Here is a 19,608-nt window from a genome sequence, read left to right as displayed (position 1 = left end):
CAGCAGTATAAATAGATGTTGCCTTACATTTGCTCAGTAAGCAATATTCATGCTCAAATAACCTTTACAACATATATTGTAATAGCCAAATACAAATGATAGTTATTGTAGGGTAGAAAATAACTATTAAACACCATATATTTAAATTCAAAACTGACTGATTCGGCTAACTCTACATCACCGAAAATGTTAGGGTCAATTTCAATGTCCACAGTCTACTCTTTACAATATAGCCATACCAATTTGTGAACATTTTGGGGGAATTTTCGAAAAGGGTTCAACTTAAATAATCATAGCATGGGAAATAATTGATGGTATACTAATGCTTATCAATTTATCCACACACTCCTACAGAATGGTTGCCCGACAATGTCACGAAAACGAGCCATTTGTTGTTATGATTCTGGATTGCCATATAGCGAGCAACAATGAGAAGATGCTGCCATGTGGGGAGGTGTCTCTTTCAGCTAGATCTTGTTATTGATATCATTTGTTATTTTGAGGTGTTTTGACACATGTCATGTCTATGCTAATATGGCAAAAATGTATTAGCTAGCTAACCAACAACAGTAATAATGTATTAGCTAGCTAACCAACAACAGTAATAATGTATTAGCTAGCTAACCAACAACAGTAATAATGTATTAGCTAGCTAACCAACAACAGTAATAATGTATTAGCTAGCTAACCAACAAAAGTAATAATGTATTTGAGAACCAACAAGTGCTCATTTACTAATCTATTTACGTTTTCAATAAACATTTGGAGAGGAAATATAGTTGACATGTTGTCAGCAATCCTTTGATTCTAAGCCAAGTCAGTCTGTTTTGCCCCAAAGTTGCACACGCATCAGTTTTGTTGCTATAACAACTCAGCCGTCTATAGTCCATCAATATCATCCATTCCGAAGCGCCAGGCCGGGTTTTGATATGGCATCCACAGACAAGAGTCGGTCGTATTTGGATTGGTTGAAGCGGCAGAGTATAGAGACGGAGTCTTCTCTGATTAAAGTCGATCAGTGCGCTAGACTCGGTACTGAGGTTGCAAACACTCTGGCTTGATGGAGTAGGAGCGCGGTAGAGCCAGTTACGGAGGACTTTTGTGCATTTTCAGATTCGGAACATGAACTACATATCAAAAAGACATCGGCCCATAGATTCAGTTAGACCAGTTCAATATTAAAGTGAACAGAGCAAACGGTAATTTCAGAGGTTTTCATGCATAGCTTCATATAAAGCCAATGTAATATCTGTCATATTTCAAAACTGTTTCATTGAAGTCCTGGAATTTGTTGATTCTCTATCAATTTTCCTCCCACGTTCTACCTTCCCTTTCTATTGATTACATTTGAGGCTCCGAAAGATTCCATTGCCTCTGCTGCAAGGACTGTAGAGAATTTGGAACGGCATTTGATAGCCACTGGACTTGCTTCATCGCGGAGTTTTTGACTCCTCGTCATGGGGTACAGTGGACAAACTGCTAGAAGTGGAAGAAGAGGAGTCGCGGGATACTTATTGAAGATGATCACCTTATTTTTGTTTTTTCTAATTGCCCTCGTGGATATCGGAGCTTCTCAAGGTAAGCTGTCGAATTTATAGCCATACCTGCATGCAGAAAAATGCTCGAGCTGAGTGTTCGAGTGCTGTCCGGATGGCCAGTTGTGCTGCCTATGCCATCAAAAAGTAGATAATTTGTAGGATGGATTTTCGCAACAAAAAAATCATAGTTAGCCTTCATTAAAATAAATGGTCTACACTTGTCACTTTATGCCCTCAACGAAAAAAGCCTAGAGTCGCAAATAGTTTAGAATGGAAAAATGTGGCTACAATGTAATGTCTGTGATTGCACACTGGGCTATCCCCCTATTACTGTTTCTTCTAGACTACTGTAATGAGCTGGATATCAACGGTGTTAAAATTTGTTAGGCTATGCATTAAAAAGACACAGCTTCAATGAAGCATTAGTTTGGTGTAAACAGACAGATAGTCTTGGTTGACCATACCAATTTTTGCTCATTTTTGTTTGTTTTATTATGAAAGACATATAGTCATACAGTCACAATCTTTTTCTTTATATTTCCCTGTCTTTCTCGCTCTTGCTCTCAATTCAATTCAAGGGGAATGGGAAACATATGTTTACATTGCCAAAGCAAGTGACATAGATAATAAACAAAAGTGAAATAAACAATAAAAAATGTACAGTAAACATTACACTCAATTACACTCATTTCAAATGTCATATTATGTTCATATACAGTGTTGTAATGATGTGCAAATAGCTAAAGTACATAGGGAAAATAAATAAAATGTAGGTTGTATTTACAATGATGTTTGTTCTTCACTGGTTCCCCTTTTCTTGTAGCAACAGGTCACAAATCTTGCTGCTGTGATTGCACACTGTGGATATGGGAGTTTATCAAAATTGGATTTGTTTTCGAATTCTTTGTGGGTCTGTGTAATCTGAGGGAAATCACTGTCTCTAATATGGTCATACATTTGCCAAGAGTTTAGGAAGTGCAGCTCAGTTTCCACCTCATTATGTGGGCAGTGTGTACATAGCCTGTCTTCTCTTGAAAGCCAGGTCTGCCTTCGGCGGCCTTTATTAATAGCAAGGCTATGCTCACTGAGTTTGTACATAGTCAAATATTTTCTTAATTTTGGGTCAGTCACAGTGGTCAGGTATTCTGCCACTGTGTACTCTCTGTTTAGGGCCAAATAGCATTCTAGTTTGCACAATTGTTTTGTAAATTATTTCCAATGTGTTAAGTAATGGTCTTTTTGTTTTCTTATGATTTGGTTGGGTCTAATTGTGTTGCTGTCCTGGGGCTCTGTGGGGTCTGTTTGTGTTTGTGAACAGAGCCCCAGGACCAGCTTGCTTAGGGGGCTCTTCTCCAGGTTAATTTCTCTGTAGGTGATGGCTTTGTTATGGAAGGTTTGGGAATCGCTTCCCTTTAGGTGGTTCTAGAATTTAACGCTCTTTTCTAGATTTTGATAATTAGCGGGTGTAGACCTAATTCTGCTCTGCATGCATTATTTGATGTTTTACGTTGTACACTGAGGATATTTTTGCAGAATTCTGCATGCTGAGTCTCAATTTAGTGTTTATCCCCTCTCTCTCTCTCTCTCTCTCTCTCTCTCTCTCTCTCTCTCTCTCTCTCTCTCTCTCTCTCTCTCACTGATTTCAACCCTGCGTGCGGATCACAGTGCGCTGGTCGGGATATCTTTTATATGAGACTTTATAAAAAAAGACTTATCTGTTAGTGAAGCTTCTCTGGCTGCCATCTTATATTGTATGCTTAATACAGCAATTGAAAATATTTTGATTTAACTTACTTATTACTCTAACCCCATCAGCAAAAATTCAGTTTAATAACTGCCTGTGGGGGCTTATCTTTTGTCATACGCTTTACCCACATTTATCATATTGTTGCTACAATGGGTTAGATCAATCTTATCATTGGATTTTAATGCACTCATAGACTTTTATAATAAAGTATATGGTTGTGACATATGATGTTGCCTCCTATTGTTGTGGATTTTCATCACCTTTCATTTCCCTTTCTCCCCCCTCCCTGCCTCCCTCCCTCACTAACTCCTTTTTAGAAATGGTGAAGTTCGGGGTTATAGGTCACTGCCTCATCCATCAGGAGAGTTGCTCCTCGCATCTGTTGTCCTTGGTTATTCACCTGCTGTTATCTGAACAGTGGTACAATGCTGAGGCTAGAGTCATCGGTCAACAATAGTACTGGAAGGCATTATTGGTTTAATATACATTTCAGATTGTTTTGTGTCGTCCTGTATCATTCTTCATTCTTTTAATGCCTTCTGACATTTTATTACAGTATTAGGAACAGAGACAGATGCATATTAAATGATGTTTTTCTTTTTTAAGGTGTTATCACACAGTAAATAGCAGTGTAGAACACACAAACCCATTTACCAAATCGACCCCCAACATAGCTGGATTGTCTGTCAAACAAAAAAGGGTATAAAACTATCCCCTAGGGTGCATTGAATGTGCATTCCTGTATCTGTGGGTTTTTCTCCTCAGGAGGCAGGTGGGTGGCCTCTTTCCTATCGTGCATGTACTATGTGAAAATCCAAAACACATCCATGCACACATAATGTAAGTAATGGTGTGAGGATGTTTCACATTTTCTGTGTCAGAACTCAGGGCTTTATTAACACAGACCCAGCTGGAGGAGGAAGGATATTTTGTTTTTTACGAGTGGTTTGGAAGTCACTCTTTCGCCCTTCATGCTCTAGCTTATTCCAAGAGTAGCCTGCAATTTCAAATTGCAGACCCAACACCATCATTTCAGATGATCCATACAGGGAAAATCAACCCACATTCAGTCAGTCCTGGCCCCAGCCCCAACCCAAGCCCCAGCCTCCAGACCCATCTTCAGCTCCCAGCAGCTACCAGCCCCAGACCTAGCCCCAGCTCTCAGCCTCAACCCAATACCCAGCCCTGTGTCCCAGCCCCGGCATCACAGTCTCCTACATAGTTAATGAGGAATGAGCAAAGGAGAAAACGAAGGATGAAATACAGTGCAGCTCTGATTTCTGAAGGGCAGGGCTAGGATGACATAATGGTCATTCCAGAACCCCGGAGAGGCCTGTGTCATTGACTGGAGTGGGAACACAAACCAGGTCGTTCCCTGTACATTAAGAAGTCAATAAGCCAGGAGAACATTGTTTGGGGCTAATTAATGGCCCTGCCTTTTTTGGACACTGATGAGTTGCCTGTGCACATTTCCAAATCACTGGAGAGTCTCTTCAGCGCAGAAAGACTCACCCGTTTGGTGATTACAGTGTCTCACTTACCCAGACTCACCTGCTCTGCTCTGACAGCAGTATCCTGGTGCTTTTCTCTTTTAGATAGTGAGGAGTGTAAGGAAGCCAAGGGTATTTTTTGAAAGATATAGTTGATAGTATGGGACAGACTCTCGGGATGGTAGCTCTTCATGGTGAATTTAAACTGGCTTTTCTTCTTATTAGTCTATGTTTGAACCTGTACTCTTGACAAGGTAATCCACCTAGCTTGATTCCAGCAGAGAGAAAGCGTGATAGAGAGAGAAAGAGAGAAAGTAGAATGAAACTTCCGTTTGGAAGGGCTCCCACTCCTTCTACTCCCAGCTGGCCAGCTATCACTCTGGGACTGTTTGAATATGCAGATGAGCTGAGGATGAGCAAGAAGAGGCAGTCGAAGAGATGGTTTATCTTGGATCATTCTCCAAACAGTGCATAGCTAAATCAATGTATATGCCTATTTCAAATATATCCCAGCACATACACCCTGCTGTCACTCCGGTATGGAATTACACAATTATATTGAACTAAAAGTCAAACGTGTTAACAAGATTTAACTCTATTATTACTTAAATTAAAGGCCTATTAGATACATGAGATACTTCATAACGAAGAGCAGTGTGACGCCAGCTTAGCCTCTCTGTCCTCTTCAGACACTGCAGCTTCAGACACTGTGCAGAGGCAATGATCCTCACTGTGCTTCTCAACATGTAGCTCTCCACATGTAGCGGTTCCGGTGGCATGCATTGAAAGATGCCTCTTTCTCGTGTCTTTCTTTTTCAAAATGACTATGAATTAACCTCTTACATCTAGACGTTCCGCTAGCGGAACACCTGCTCCAATATCCAATGATAGGCGTGGCGCGAATTACAAATTCCTCAAAAATACAAAAACTTCAATTTTTCAAACATATGACTATTTCACAGCATTTTAAAGATAAGACTCTCCTTTATCTAACCACACTGTCCGATTTCAAAAAGGCTTTACAACGAAAGCAAAACATTAGATTATGTCAGCAGAGTACCAAGCCAGAAATAATCAGACACCCATTTTTCAAGCTAGCATATAATGTCACAAAAACCCAGAAGACAGCTAAATGCAGCACTAACCTTTGATGATCTTCATCAGATGACAACCCTAGGACATTATGTTATACAATACATGCATGTTTTGTTCAATCAAGTTCATATTTATATCAAAAACCAGCTTTTTACATTAGCATGTGACGTTCAGAACTAGCATACCCCCGCAAACTTCCGGCGAATTCACTAACAATTTATTAAATTACTCACGATAAACGTTCACAAAAAGCATAACAATTATTTTAAGAATTATAGATACAGAACTCCTCTATGCACTCGATATGTCCGATTTTAAAATAGCTTTTTGGTGAAAGCACATTTTGCAATATTCTAAGTACATAGCCCAGGCATCACGGGCTAGCTATTTAGACACCCGGCAAGTTTAGCACTCACCAATATCAGGTTTACTATTATAAAAGTTTGATTACCTTTTGTTGTCTTCGTCAGAATGCACTCCCAGGACTGCTACTTCAATAACAAATGTTGGTTTGGTCCAAAATAATCCATCGTTATATCCGAATAGCGGCGTTTTGTTCGTGCGTCCCAGACACTATCTGAAATGGTAAATCAGGGTCGTGCGCATGGTGCAATTCGTGACAAAAAAAATCTAAATATTCCATTACCGTACTTCGAAGCATGTCAACCGCTGTTTAAAATCCATTTTTATGCCATTTTTCTCGTAAAAAAGCGATAATATTCCGACCGGGAATCTCCTTTTAGCTAAACAGAGGAAAGAAACAAAGCTTTCGGTCGACGCGGGCACGAGCCTGAGTCTCACAGTACTGTAACCAGCCACTACCCAAACGCGCTACTTTTTTTCAGCCATAGCCTGCAAAGCCACGATTCAGCTTTTTACCGCCTTCTGAGACCCTATGGCAGCCGTAGGAAGTGTCACGGGACAGCTAAGATCCTCACTCTTCAATAAACAGAGACAAGAAGAATGACACCTTGTCAGACAGGCCACTTCCTGCCTGAAACCTTGTCAGGTTTTTGCCTGCCAAATGAGTTCTGTTATACTCACAGACACCATTCAAACAGTTTTAGAAACTTTAGGGTGTTTTCTATCCATATGTAATAAGTATATGCATATTCTAGTTACTGGGTAGGAGTGGTAACCAGATTAAATCGGGTACGTTTTTTATCCAGCCGTGAAAATACTGCCCCCTAGCCATAACAGGTTAACTTATTTTCAAATAATTGTCAACATATAACATCACATTAAGGTGTGGGACATTCGCTGTGTTACAGGGAAGAATAGCAGGTCTATTTTGCTCCAGAGAAGTAGCTCATTGTTCCCTTGTTGACGCAGACGTTAGACTAGCTTCTAACTAACGTTAGCTAGCTCTCAAGTTAGCCAGATTTCCTTAGCAGCTTGTAGACAGCCCACAGCCCTTGCGGCTAGGACCACGGATTGTCCCGGGAGTGTGACTGTTTGAATCCCTGATTTTTGTTGTGGTTTCCATCTGCCCTGTGACCTACCCTTTCTGGAACTGCGAGGAGTAAAAGCGTAGCCTACGTTGCTACCATGACAAAGACCAAAGCCTGTGGGAGTACTGTTGAGGACAGTAATGTCTCTATCACAGGTGAAGGATCTTTTTAACAAAAAGAGTTCTACAAGCAGTTGTTACAACAACAAGAAAATAGCATCAAGTCCAAATACTGGTGGAGTCAACTAATAAAAGAATGGACGATCTGACCAGAGAGGTCCAGGATCTGAAGAACAATCTACAGTTCTCCCAGGGTCAGCTCGATTAGTTTAAAGAGGAGAACAGCAAGATGACAGCAATCTGTAATTCATTGAGAGAGGCCATCAGTTCTGTATGTGAATCTATGATAACAATGATGGAGAAATCAGATTATCTTGAGGGACCAACATTGGTGTGGAAGGAATTGCAGAATCTCTACATGAAACCTGGACGGAGTCTGAGGACAAAGAGAGGGAAATGATCACTGAGAAACTGAAGATGGGCCACATGAAGATTGAGGTGGAGTACGACTACAGGACTGGAAAACCCACCACCGGCCTGGTAACAGGTCCAGGCAGATAGTGGTCAAGTTCCTGAGGTTCAAGGAAAAGCTGTGGGTTCGTAGCTTCAACCCCACAGCACACATCAACTGATTGATGGGCTGCTGAATAATGTTTTTTTTTTTTTGCTTTGTTTTTTCTTTTCCATATTATGTCTAGCACTGATAAGCAAACACTCCACAAATTTCTTGTTAACAAACTATAGTTTTGGCAAGTCGGTTAGGACATCTACTTAGTGCATGACACAAGTCATTTTTCCAACAATTGTTTACAGACAGATTATTTCACCTATAATTTACTGTATCACAATTCCAGTTGGTCAGAAGTTTACATACACTAAGTTGACTGTGCCTTTAAACAACTTGGAAAATTCCAGAAAATGATGTCATGGCTTTAGAGGCTTCTGATAGGCTAATTGACATCATTTGAGTCAATTGGAGGTATACCTGTGGATGTATTTCAAGGCCTATCTTCAAACTCAGTGCCTCTTTGCTTGACATCATGGGAAAATCAAAAGAAATCATCCAAGACCTCCACAAGTCTGGTTAATCCTTGGGAGCAATTTCCAAACACCTGAAGGTACCACGTTCATCTGTACAAACAATAGTACTCAAGTATAAACACCATGGGACCACACAGTCGTCATACCGCTCAGGAGGGAGACGTGTTCTGTCTCCTAGAGATGAAAGTATTTTGATGCGAAAGGTGCAAATCAATCCCAGAACTACAGCAAAGGACCGTGTGAAGATGCTGGAGGAAACAGGTACAAAAGTATCTATATCCAAAGTAAAACGAGCCTATATTGACATAAGGCCGCTCAGCAAAGAAGAAGCCACTGCTCCAAAACCGCCATAAAAAAGCCAGACTACGGTTTGCAACTGCATATGGGGACAAAGATCGTACTTTTTGGAGAAATGTCCTCTGGTCTGATGAAACAAAAATAGAACTGTTTGGCCATAATAACCATCGATATGTTTAGAGGAAAAAGGGGGAGGCTTGCAAGCCGAAGAACACCATCCCAACCGTGAAGCACGGGCATCATGTTGTGGGGGTGCGTTGCTGCAGGAGGGACTGGTGCACTTCACAAAATAGATGGCATCATGAGGGAGGAAAATTATGTGGATATATTGAAGCAACATTTCAAGACATCAGTCAGGAAGTTAAAGCTTGGTTTCAAATGGGTCTTCCAAATGGACAATGACCCCAAGCATACTTCTAAAGTTGTTGCAAAATGGCTTAAGGACAACAAAGTCAAGGTATTGGAGTGGCAATCACAAAGCCCTTACCTCAATCCTATAGAACATTTCTGGGCAGAACTGAAAAAGCGAGTGCGAGCAAAGAGGCCTACTAACCTGACTCAGTTACACCAGCTCTGTCAGAAGGAATGAGCCAAAATTCACCCAACTTATTGTGGGAAGCTTGTGGAAGGCAACCCGAAACATTTGACCCAAGTTAAACAATTTAAAGGCAATGTTTAAAGGCAATTTAAAGGCATTTAAACTGAGTTTAAATGTATTTGGCTAAGGTGTATGTAAACTTACGACTATATTTCTATGTAAACTGTAGCTATATATATATATATATATATATATATATAGATATATATATATATATAGATATATATATATATATATATATATATATATTTTTTTTTTAACTTTCACTTACTTAGCTAGAAAATGCAGCCAGCTAGCAAGTTTAGCCTACTCAAACACCCGGCTCAAACAGAAAGGGATTCTATGTCACCTAGCTGGCTATAGCTATCCAACACTGGAACTCTTCCAAGTCAAGGTAAGCTTTTGGTTTTACTAATTTATTGCCACCGGGGCCCGCCGGTGTAACTGCTAAACTGCTTGCTAACTGTACACTGTACTGCATGATTGTAGCGGGTTCACTAACAAGTTAGTTCTAGTAGCTATGTTGTTGACTTGATGTTAGCTAATATAGTGACAACGGTGTAGGCTGTGTGTAGCGGTTAGCATTCATGATATGATGGTTTGGCTTGGAAAGTTGTTTTCGTCTAGTCACAGCCAGCTGATGTGTTGTGCACTGAAGTCCACAATTGAAGAGAAAGGGTGAGAGGAGGATAGCTTGTAGATGTGAGAAGAAATTATACAACGATCTGGCTGCTATGAAAGTGAACTGCTTTTGTGTGTGATCAGGGGTGTATTCAGTCTGCCGATTCTGTTGAAAAGTTGAGCCAGTCACCTTTTGTTTGTAAATAGCACAACAGGAGAAAGATGGAGGTGGTGAGTCCATTGCATTCTATATCTATCGGTGAGTCTCTATTGTGCAACGCACTTGAGGTGACGAAGTTACACTTGTATGCAATTCACTACTAAATGTTTGCCATCAGATATCTTAGAACATCTTTCTGCCGTGTTTGAGATGTCCAAGAGCTCTGGATGAGCTGCCATTTTTTCTCTACTAGCGTTTTTCCTTTCTTTGTACTTCTCCCCTAATCTTCATGTACACATGCTTCTCTTCCTTCAGAAAAGCATGCATGAACTTTGTTCATTTGCACAATTTCTCTCGTTCACTTTCGCTTGTAAATGTCCATACTTACCGAAAATGACATCCGGTTGCTACTAGCTATGCTTTTGCCTGTCTTTGCAATTAGATTATGTTAGTTTTCGCTCATTAGCATTTAGCTAACAGCGTCTATGTGATTTAGCTATTACTTGTGCAAATTTTCTTAGCATTCTGGTAATCGACGCCCAATTAGCTTTTTTTCGCTAGTTTTTAGCACCCCTGTGCGGTATGCCGGCATTACCGTAGATCTCAGGATAGCAAAAGAACGGTATGATAGTATGAAAATCTGGATATCGCCCAAGCCTAAATGACACACGCACTTACCCCACTATACCACCAGAGGTCTTTTCATAGTTTACATTTACATTTACATTTAAGTCATTTAGCAGACGCTCTTATCCAGAGCGACTTACAAAAAGTTCCCAGGTCCAGAACAAATTCAAGGAAACGTTCAGTATTATACAGTTGCCATTGGCATTGGCTAATGGGGATCCTAATCAAATCAAATCAAATCAACCCAATCTAACTAAACAGAACCCATGGAGTATCTCTCTCTCTCTCCCTCTCTCCCTCTCTCTCCCTCTCTCCCTCTCTTCCCCTAGTCTTTAGTATGTGTCCTCTGAGCTTTGTTTATTGGAGAGAAAAGCTACTGGGATCTATATTGTTCAAACTACCAGACAGAGTTTGTCATTTTTTAAGTGAAGGGAAACTTAGTGTGGAGGCCTAACCACACATGCAGAGGCACACACATTGCATGCACACTCTCACCCTCGTATGTCAAGATTGATCAGAAGGTGTGTAAAAAAAATCGAGGTTAGTGAGAATGTTATTGCTATCATTATTTTTACTCTAACCGTTTCCCCCCATTGCCTGGCAACTATGGTCCCAGAGGTGCTGCTAAGGTTACAGCCATTGCGGTCATTTCACAAACGATGCCTGTATGCACAATGAGCACATTGTGTGTGGAGGAATGCTTGTGAATTACATAGCGCTAAGACCTTTTGGCAATGCCCAGAATGTGACAAGATGACACAGTTTATACTTTAAAGCCCATATTTAATTGAGGGAAAATGAGACTCAGTAACATAAGCACTCACACATAGGTGATGGCAAAGGGCAAAACCCAACACTGTGTATGTCATCACAAATGGCCACCCGGAGCCTTTTCCTCAGGCTGATGATGTCAGAGGAACATGCTGTTTGTTGGCTCTACCCCAGACAGTGTGTGGTTCAGTGTGATAATTACTGTGAAAAGAGACTGCTGTGTTTGTGTCCCCACACCTGACGTTTCTTTCTATTTTTATTGGTGGGAAAAGGTACACGACTGTTACTGCACTGGATGTGTGTGCAGTAGTGCTGTTGAATCCGGATATCTCCAGCTGTGCAGATGCAGCTAGATACTGTATCATGGGCACAGTAACGACTCCCAACATCCTGTGTGTCGTCTGTCTTATTCACTGAGATACAAAAGAAAGAAGAGGGGAGAGGGAGGGAAGAGAGGGCGGGAGGGAAGAGAGCAGAGATACAGTAGAGAGGAGAGAGGAAAGGCGGGAGAGGAAGATTGGAGAGGGTGAGAGTCAAAGAGGAGAGCGAGTAGGATGTAGAAGTTGAGAGGGAGAGAGAGAAGATGAGAGGTTGACAGAGAGTGAAGAGGAGAGCAGAATGTCATTAATCACCCTGCAGAGTGACACTCTAAACTGCAGGAGAGCGTCACAGTACAACATTCACTTCTATTAGCAGTACATTAGCAGGGCCCAGCACAAGTAGCAGCACTTGACAAGCAGGCCTGTGCCAGAACGGCTGACCTCTGTTTTCAGCACAACGGATACTCCTCTTCAATACCACCCAGAGAGCGGAAAGACTCTCCCATTCACATCACATACACAGCTGAAGTGTTGTGTGTAGTGTGTAGTGTGTAGTGTGTAGTGTGTGTGTGTGTGTGTGTGCGTGTGTGTGCGTGTGTGTGTGTGTGTGCGTGTGTGTGTGTGTGTGTGTGTGTGTGTGTGTGTGTGTGTGTGTGTGTGTGTGCAGCTTTGTTTTCATGAGTGCTCAGGGTTTGGAGTGACACAGAATGCATTAGAGAGCTCAGTGAGCGATCATTTTGTCTGACTACTATCACAGAGTACTGTGTCCCATTTTAACTTTTTACTGCATTAAGTCACTGAAAATGGTAATTGAAAAAGAGCCCCTGTTCTCAATCGACCTACCAACTTGGATAAGGGATGATGATTACGATGATGATGGTGATGGTTACCTGTGTTCTCACCTCTGTTTTGAAGTGAATGCCAGGTAATGGCTCTCCCAATTTAAGGTGGCTGGTGGCTTGTAACATTCACAGTAATTTCACATTCAGAGGGTGAGTCAGCTAACACCCCAGTAATTACACTGAAGGATCCCAGACAAGGAGAGGAGAGGGGAGGAGAGGGGGTTCAGGGGAGTACTGTGGCCCCCACTTCTCATGGAGAGGCCAATTATGATCAGAGGTGAGAGAAATGGAGGACAAGAGGGAGAGAGGGAACGGGAGAGACAGGGAGAAGGAGAGAAAGAGAGAGGGAGGGAAAAGTAATTTCCAATTAAGTGGCCCTTCTCATGCCATTATAAGGAGAGGGACTGACAGGGCACATCATGAGTGAGTACAAGTACACACTCTATCCTCTGCCCTTTAATTTGTCTTTCTTCTCCCTATGGGCTTCACTGGGGTGCAACCACAAATGTCCTGTTGCTTTTCCATCTTTCCATGCCCTTAGCAGGAAAGCAGCCAGGGGAAATCACCTTATAAGGGCAAGTAAAGTACTGGATTTATGGAATCTTCGGTGTGCTTTCAATGTTGTTTGTTGCTACAGAATTGCATGTTTTTTTGTTATGTGACTAGCCATGTAAATCTATATGTGTTTTAGCCAAGCCTTTTGTCATTTGTTGTCATGTCATAGGCTGCATGGTTAGCATTGCAACGAACACAAAAGAGGAGTTAGCTAAAGCAAACACATGGCTGACATGATATGTTATGGGATGGATGGCATCACTGTTTGTCTTTGTTTCGGTTTGTAACTGTTTTGGCATTAACGTATGGGACATTGTTGTTTATGAGTTGACTGACAGTGACTTTGTACTACAGTGCCTTGCAAAAGTATTCATTCCCGTTGGCGTTTTCCCTATTTTGTTGCATTACAACCTGTAATTTAAATGGATTCTTATTTGGATTTCATGTAACGGACATACACAAAATAGTCCTAATTGGTGAAGTGAAATGAAAAAAATAACATGTTTAAAAAAATGGGAAAAATGGAAAAGTGGTGCGTGCATATGAATTCACCCCCTTTGCTATGAAGCCCCCAAATAAGATCTGGTGCAACCAATTACCTTCAGAAGTCACATAATTAGTTAAATAAAGTCCACCTGTGTGCAATCTAAGTGTCACATGATCTGTCACATGATCTCAGTATATATACACCTGTTCTGAAAGACCCAGAGTCTGCAACACCACTAAGCAAGGGGCACCACCAAGCAAGCGGCACCATGAAGACCAAGGAGTTCTCCAAACAGGTCAGGGCCAAAGTTGTGGAGAAGTACAGATCAGGGTTGGGATTTAAAAAAATATCCTAAACCTTGTACATCCCACGGAGCACCATTAAATCCATTATTAAAAAATGGAAACAATATGGCATCATAACAAACCTGCCATGTGAGGGCCGCCCACCAAAACTCACGGAATAGGTAAGGAGGGCATTAGAGAGGCAACAAAGAGACCAAAGATAACCCTGACTTTAAGCCGTACACTCCACAGAGCTGGGCTTACGGAAGAGTGGCTAGAAAAAAGCCATTACTTAAAGAAAAAAACAAGCAAACACGTTTGGTGTTTGCCAAAAGGCATGTGGGAGACTCCCCAAACATTTTTCATTGGCAGGGACTGGGAAATTGGTCAGAATTGAAGGAATGATGGATGGTGCTAAATACAGAGAGGGGGGGGGGATAGTTATGCATGCTCAAGTTTTCAGTTGTTTGTTTCACAATAAAAATATTTAGCATCTTCAAAGTGGTAGGCATGTTGTGTAAATCAATCGATACAAACCCCTCAAAAATAAATTTTAATTCCAGGTTGTAAGGCAACAAAATAGGAAGAATGCCAAGGGGGGTGAATACTTTCGCAAGCCACAGTATCCAATAGAGTCAACTCATACACTCATCTCACACTCCAACACATACTATGGAACAGTTCTTGAGCCACTCTATACGTCACCTGGTGAAATACTGCTTCTGTCTACTACCTCACATACACAGTAAGTAGACACTAGACAATCACCGTGATGTCCTCTCCTGTAGCTATGCTGTAGCTATGCATGTTAGTTTACCTATTTTAACAGGATTAGGACACAGAATAGGCAGAAGTGGGGTGGATTTGGGACTGAATTGGAATGCTGCTGGCACACGGATGTTACACGAATACAGCAGACACTACAAAAAGCCCCAAAGTGCTGATGATCACCAAACGGCCCAGTCAGTTGTATGGCTGTTATTTCCCTGCTGTCCTTTAATGGCGTTCCCTGCAGACTCCCGGTGCTGCCTTGCCCCAGCAGGTACACTACAGTACAGATTCTGTATCTTAATTTGATCACTCTGTTGTCGCAAAGAATTTTCCTGCATAGCAGGAAATGCAAATTGTAATGTATTCAAGTTTGAAAAAGGCTTCTAAAGTCATTTACACTTTAAAATGTCAGACTTGATTTGCCCTAACAAAATATCAACCCCTACATAAAATAATTGATTAATTTCCTGCTGTGAGAAGCAGGGTCAAATTAAGATAATGCATCTGTAGGCTATAGTACTGTACAGATTGGGACATGGCACAGAGCTACAGGAGATGGGGAAATAGAAACCACCAGTATGTGCCATGCCATACATGCTATGCACCTCAGACCCTAAACTGCACAGAATACAGAATCTAGGCCTACAGTGAGCACAAATGGATTTGTGTCCCATTATAAGAGAGAGGAGGGTTTTTTACTTTCAAGAAAACTACAGCTCCATCTTTCTTTGGAACTAAAGTCTTTATGAAGTCATCCTAAGTCATGCAGCGCAAATGAGAAAGACCTGGGTGGCTCACAGCAGCAGCAGCAGGAGGTGGCTGATCTGAGCTGATGGGTGTGTTAACTAATCCAACACCTCCACCACCACACAGTATGGAGCAGAGCCGGCATCGTCTGCAACCTACTGTACTGTACTATACTGTATGGAAATCCTGCCTCCTTAGAGAGCTCCTATCTATCCTGTCTACTGATTGACAAAGCTAAACCTTTAATTAATCCGGGCACTGCCATGTCTTCTTGTGCAGACCTAAAGCATGCTGCTTTCACTGTGGAACACTGTTAGAGGAACACAACTCAATCAAATGTTAAAACCCCTGGAAGAATAGAAACAGCAATAATCCATCATATAAGTAATGTATCTTACTGCCTGATATTTTGTTAAGCATTAACATGTTATCTCCTGAGTTGTCCGTGGAGACACAGGCATGAGTCTTGGTAGTGCTTTGGTGTATGTACTGTATGTCAGCATTGAGGCATGCGGTGGGGGGGCATCTCCCTCTGTTATTCCTGGGCTCTTAAAGCACCTGATGAAAGGCCAGCACAGATAAATGTTTTAGATTTTTTTTTTTATGGGGCTTAAATGAGGGACCTACTCCTCCCTCCCTTCCTCCCTTCCTCCCTCCCTCTCCTATCCTCCATTCCTTCCCACAAGATCAAACAAGAATTTGTGGTTTCTGCTACATTAGAGCTCAATAGAGGCAGACTAGGGATGCAAGAAGAGCAAGGTTACTTGTTGTCCCCTTACACTAATTAATGGTCTAAACTGGAACGGGAAATGAGGCAGGGGGTGCAGTAATGGGGAGTGTGGGTAGAACACTGTTACATTAGACCTATATATTTGACCAACCTTACCAGGAAGGAGTAAATGGATTTTGGGGTGGTGTGTGTGTTGTAGGGGCGTCTCTGGGTCATCTAAGGAGATAACAGCTCTGTGTCTCACTCCTAAATCCCTGAGACTGGTTCTGGACAACATTAACCACTGCAGAAGCAGAGATTATACACCCACCTGTTGATTTAGACCTGTCCTGCTAAACATTTACCAGTTTTCCCTGGGATCCTCCCCCATCATGCACACACTTTTTAACCCTGACCTTTTTAAATACTGTCTGAACTTCTGCATATGTTTTACACAGTGTGTGTGTGTGATAATAACTGACCCTGGAAGGATAGTCTGCTCTAGATAAATCTATGACAAATACCAGGCCATTCATCCCCAGGAAATCAATCTTTCTCATAATTCCACTCATTTTCCTTCTATCTGTTATCTACAGAGCTGCAAAACAGACTTTTAAACAGAACAGGCCATTATGACCAGGGCCCCATTCAATGTTTGTCAGAATGTCAATGTGTGATGTTGTTGTTTCTTACTCTGTCTGTTCAATGAGGTGCTAAATGAAAGCCTAGGCCATTGGTTTGCAATCCGAGGGTGGGTGTGGGATCGATTCTCCTCCCTCTCAGGTTATTGACTTAGAGAGAAAAGAGAGAAAGTGACGACTGTGTGTGTCAAGACGCTTAAACACTTAAGAAATAAATGTTATTGAAATCATTTATAATTATATCGGAATTATGATCAATTGTTATTTTAGTTTTGATGTTTAATAATGCTCTCAGCGTCATTTGAAGTCTAGCCACGTAAATAACCGATACTCTGCATATTCTACCCAGTGTTGCTTTGTTTTTTTTACCCCTTTAATGCGTTTTTAATGCATCTTGTCTGCGTGTGTGTGATGGACCCCGTCCCCAAACTGACCTCCTTTCTCCACTTTGGGGCTTGTTACTGTAATTCCACCATTATTTCTCAGCTCAAGGTGGCTCTCGGGTGTCAGCACTTTTCTGTGTTTGTACAGCATGTGTTTGTGTGTTGGTGTGTGTGCCAGATCTCTGTGATCAGTCCCCAGTGGCTGAAGCAGCTAGCTGGCAGGCAGAGTTACACTGGGCTAATTTAAAAGGGGCCCAGTCAGAAACCCCATGGCGAAGGGTTACTTTACGACTCCCCCTATCCTGGTTGTGAATCGCATTGTCATGAAGTTACAGTATGTCTGCTCGCTAAATAAAGGGTGTCTATGCTGTATTTCTCTTCAGAAATGCAGTCAGGAACCAAAGTGTAGAATACTGATCAAATCTGAAGTTGTCTGTCAAATTAAAGGGACTCGTAGACAAAATGATTTTACTCCCTAGCCCCGGAGAGACACTTCTCAGACCACTTAGTCCAGTGGAATGAACAGCCTTATGGAGATGAGGTGAACATGACTGAAAGCAGCTCATAAAGGGGTCAGTGGAAGTTAAACATAATTAATCACAGATGTGGAAATGAGGTCAGGATGATATGTGTGGGCTCTAATATTCTAACCAGAACTGTCACAACACTTTCCTCTGAGTCTGATGGGGGGAAAACATGTTCAACTGTAGAGTAGCTGAAATCTAAGGGCAAACATTGGATGTATTACATTTTTGGTGCAATATTTTATGACCTTCTTCAAATGGTAGGTCATCAGGGAGGCAGCACACAGAGGGCCCAGATAAACAGATATGCAGCACATATTTGGTTTCATACTCTGTGGAAAAGTATGGAAATGGTTAAGTTAGGTAGGGCGTAGAATGAGATAAACAGTCCAGAAGTGGTTGATCAAATAGAGAGCAGGAAGAGGATGAATAATGAATGTTGTTGTGATGATCAGACTGGAACGGAAACTAGCACAAAATGGCTGTTTTGAAGGTCAAAGGCTAAGAGGACTGAGAATGGAGTCTGGACTGCCTGAGGAAGACATTTCTGATGGCTTGTTGTGCTGTGGTTTTATGCGATGCTTCAAGGCAGTGTACGGGAACGTACATAAATAAAACTTTTCAATGACTTCCAAACATTGTTCATTTTGTTTTAGTGTAGATTTGGATCAGTTATTTTTCACAAGCCTCCAGCCATCCATCCCTCTTGATTTTTATAAAAAGGAGGCTTGTTATAGAGGAAGAAGTTTGGTGTACGGAATAAATGATTGATATGAAATGAGATGACGGGCTTATTCCTGTAAGTCCAGGCCCCTATAAAACATGACCCCATACAGCAACACATCTGTAGGAGGACCAGCTCGCCAGTGGAAACCGATACACCATAATGGGTTCCTGTAGCTATGTTGTAACATATGCACCGGAAACCGATAATTCACTGGTGACACACAAAGAGTAGGGGTTCCCGGGTTTTTAGGCTGACACAGGGTAAGCCGAGCTGGCAGGTATTAGTTGGGGGGGAGTTACTTACCGCACCACAGAGAGGCAACGGTTGCCATGTGAACCGGCCAATCTGTGCAGTGTAAGTCACACGTCTTCGGAGGTGTTTCCTCTGGTAGCCTCCAGCATAAATGCCAGCGTACACATTCCCTTACTTTTCTCATTTGCAAAAGAACACATTACCAAATCATCATGTTTTTGTTTTTACAGCAAAACTTACTAGCTTTCCGCCGGATACATTTTCTGTGTTTTATCACTGTGAGATGCTTTATTGTGCAGCTAGGCTCTAGTGAGCACGGGCTCCGCCAACAAAAGCACAGAGACAGGCCAAAGAGGAAGACTAGAAGGAGGAGGAGAGGAAGGAGACAGATAGCACAGCCGCTTCTTCTAAGCTGTGTGGCTTTAAGAGGCAATTTGAACAGGCAGACGCATCGTGACTCCAGCAGGATCCAGACACGTTAACCACAGCTATTCTGGGCTGCTTTGTTCATGAAAATATATTTTGTAACATTTTAGTAATTTAGCAGATTCTCTTATCCAGAGCAATTTACAGTAGTAAGTACATACATTAAAGCAATTGTACACGAGAGGGCGTGCTAAATAGCTGTTTTAGCATGGCTGTACTGCGGTCCGCCTCATACCGTAGATCAGCTCAGCCGTGCTAAAACAGTCATTTTGCACAACCTCAAGTGTACAGTTGCTTTTCTACAATGGGTTTCCAATTAAATAAAAACTTTTTTTTGATAAATGTATTCAAAGGCTACTATTTCATCCCTCAACAAAAATATAGGCCTAGTCCCGACACATCTATGGTTGCTAGCCAAGCCGGCTGGCCGATCATTCTATTGGGT

At 41.7% G+C, this 19,608-nt stretch overlaps 1 protein-coding gene across 3 annotated transcripts in view; it reads left to right on the top strand.

Annotated features, from left to right (window-relative positions):
* Positions 1-890: 890 nt before the first annotated feature.
* LOC106568183 (netrin receptor UNC5C) overlaps positions 891-19,608 on the top strand; it is a 230,403-nt gene continuing 211,685 nt past the window's right edge. For 2 of the 3 annotated variants that reach the window (XM_014138292.2, XM_014138291.2), the window contains exon 1: positions 892-1,578. In XM_014138292.2, the coding sequence (XP_013993767.1) occupies positions 1,458-1,578 (121 nt within the window). In that variant the 5' untranslated portion in view covers positions 892-1,457. Of the gene's footprint in view, positions 1,579-19,608 lie in introns of all 3 variants that reach the window. The other variant, XM_014138293.2, reaches the window with a different exon arrangement.

The sequence above is a fragment of the Salmo salar genome, chromosome ssa13 (assembly GCF_905237065.1).
Source record: "Salmo salar chromosome ssa13, Ssal_v3.1, whole genome shotgun sequence".
In the NCBI taxonomy this organism is placed as follows: Eukaryota; Metazoa; Chordata; class Actinopteri; order Salmoniformes; family Salmonidae; genus Salmo; species Salmo salar.
The sequence above is the reverse complement of the archived record's forward strand: the minus strand, read 5'-3'. Positions and strand labels throughout refer to the sequence as shown.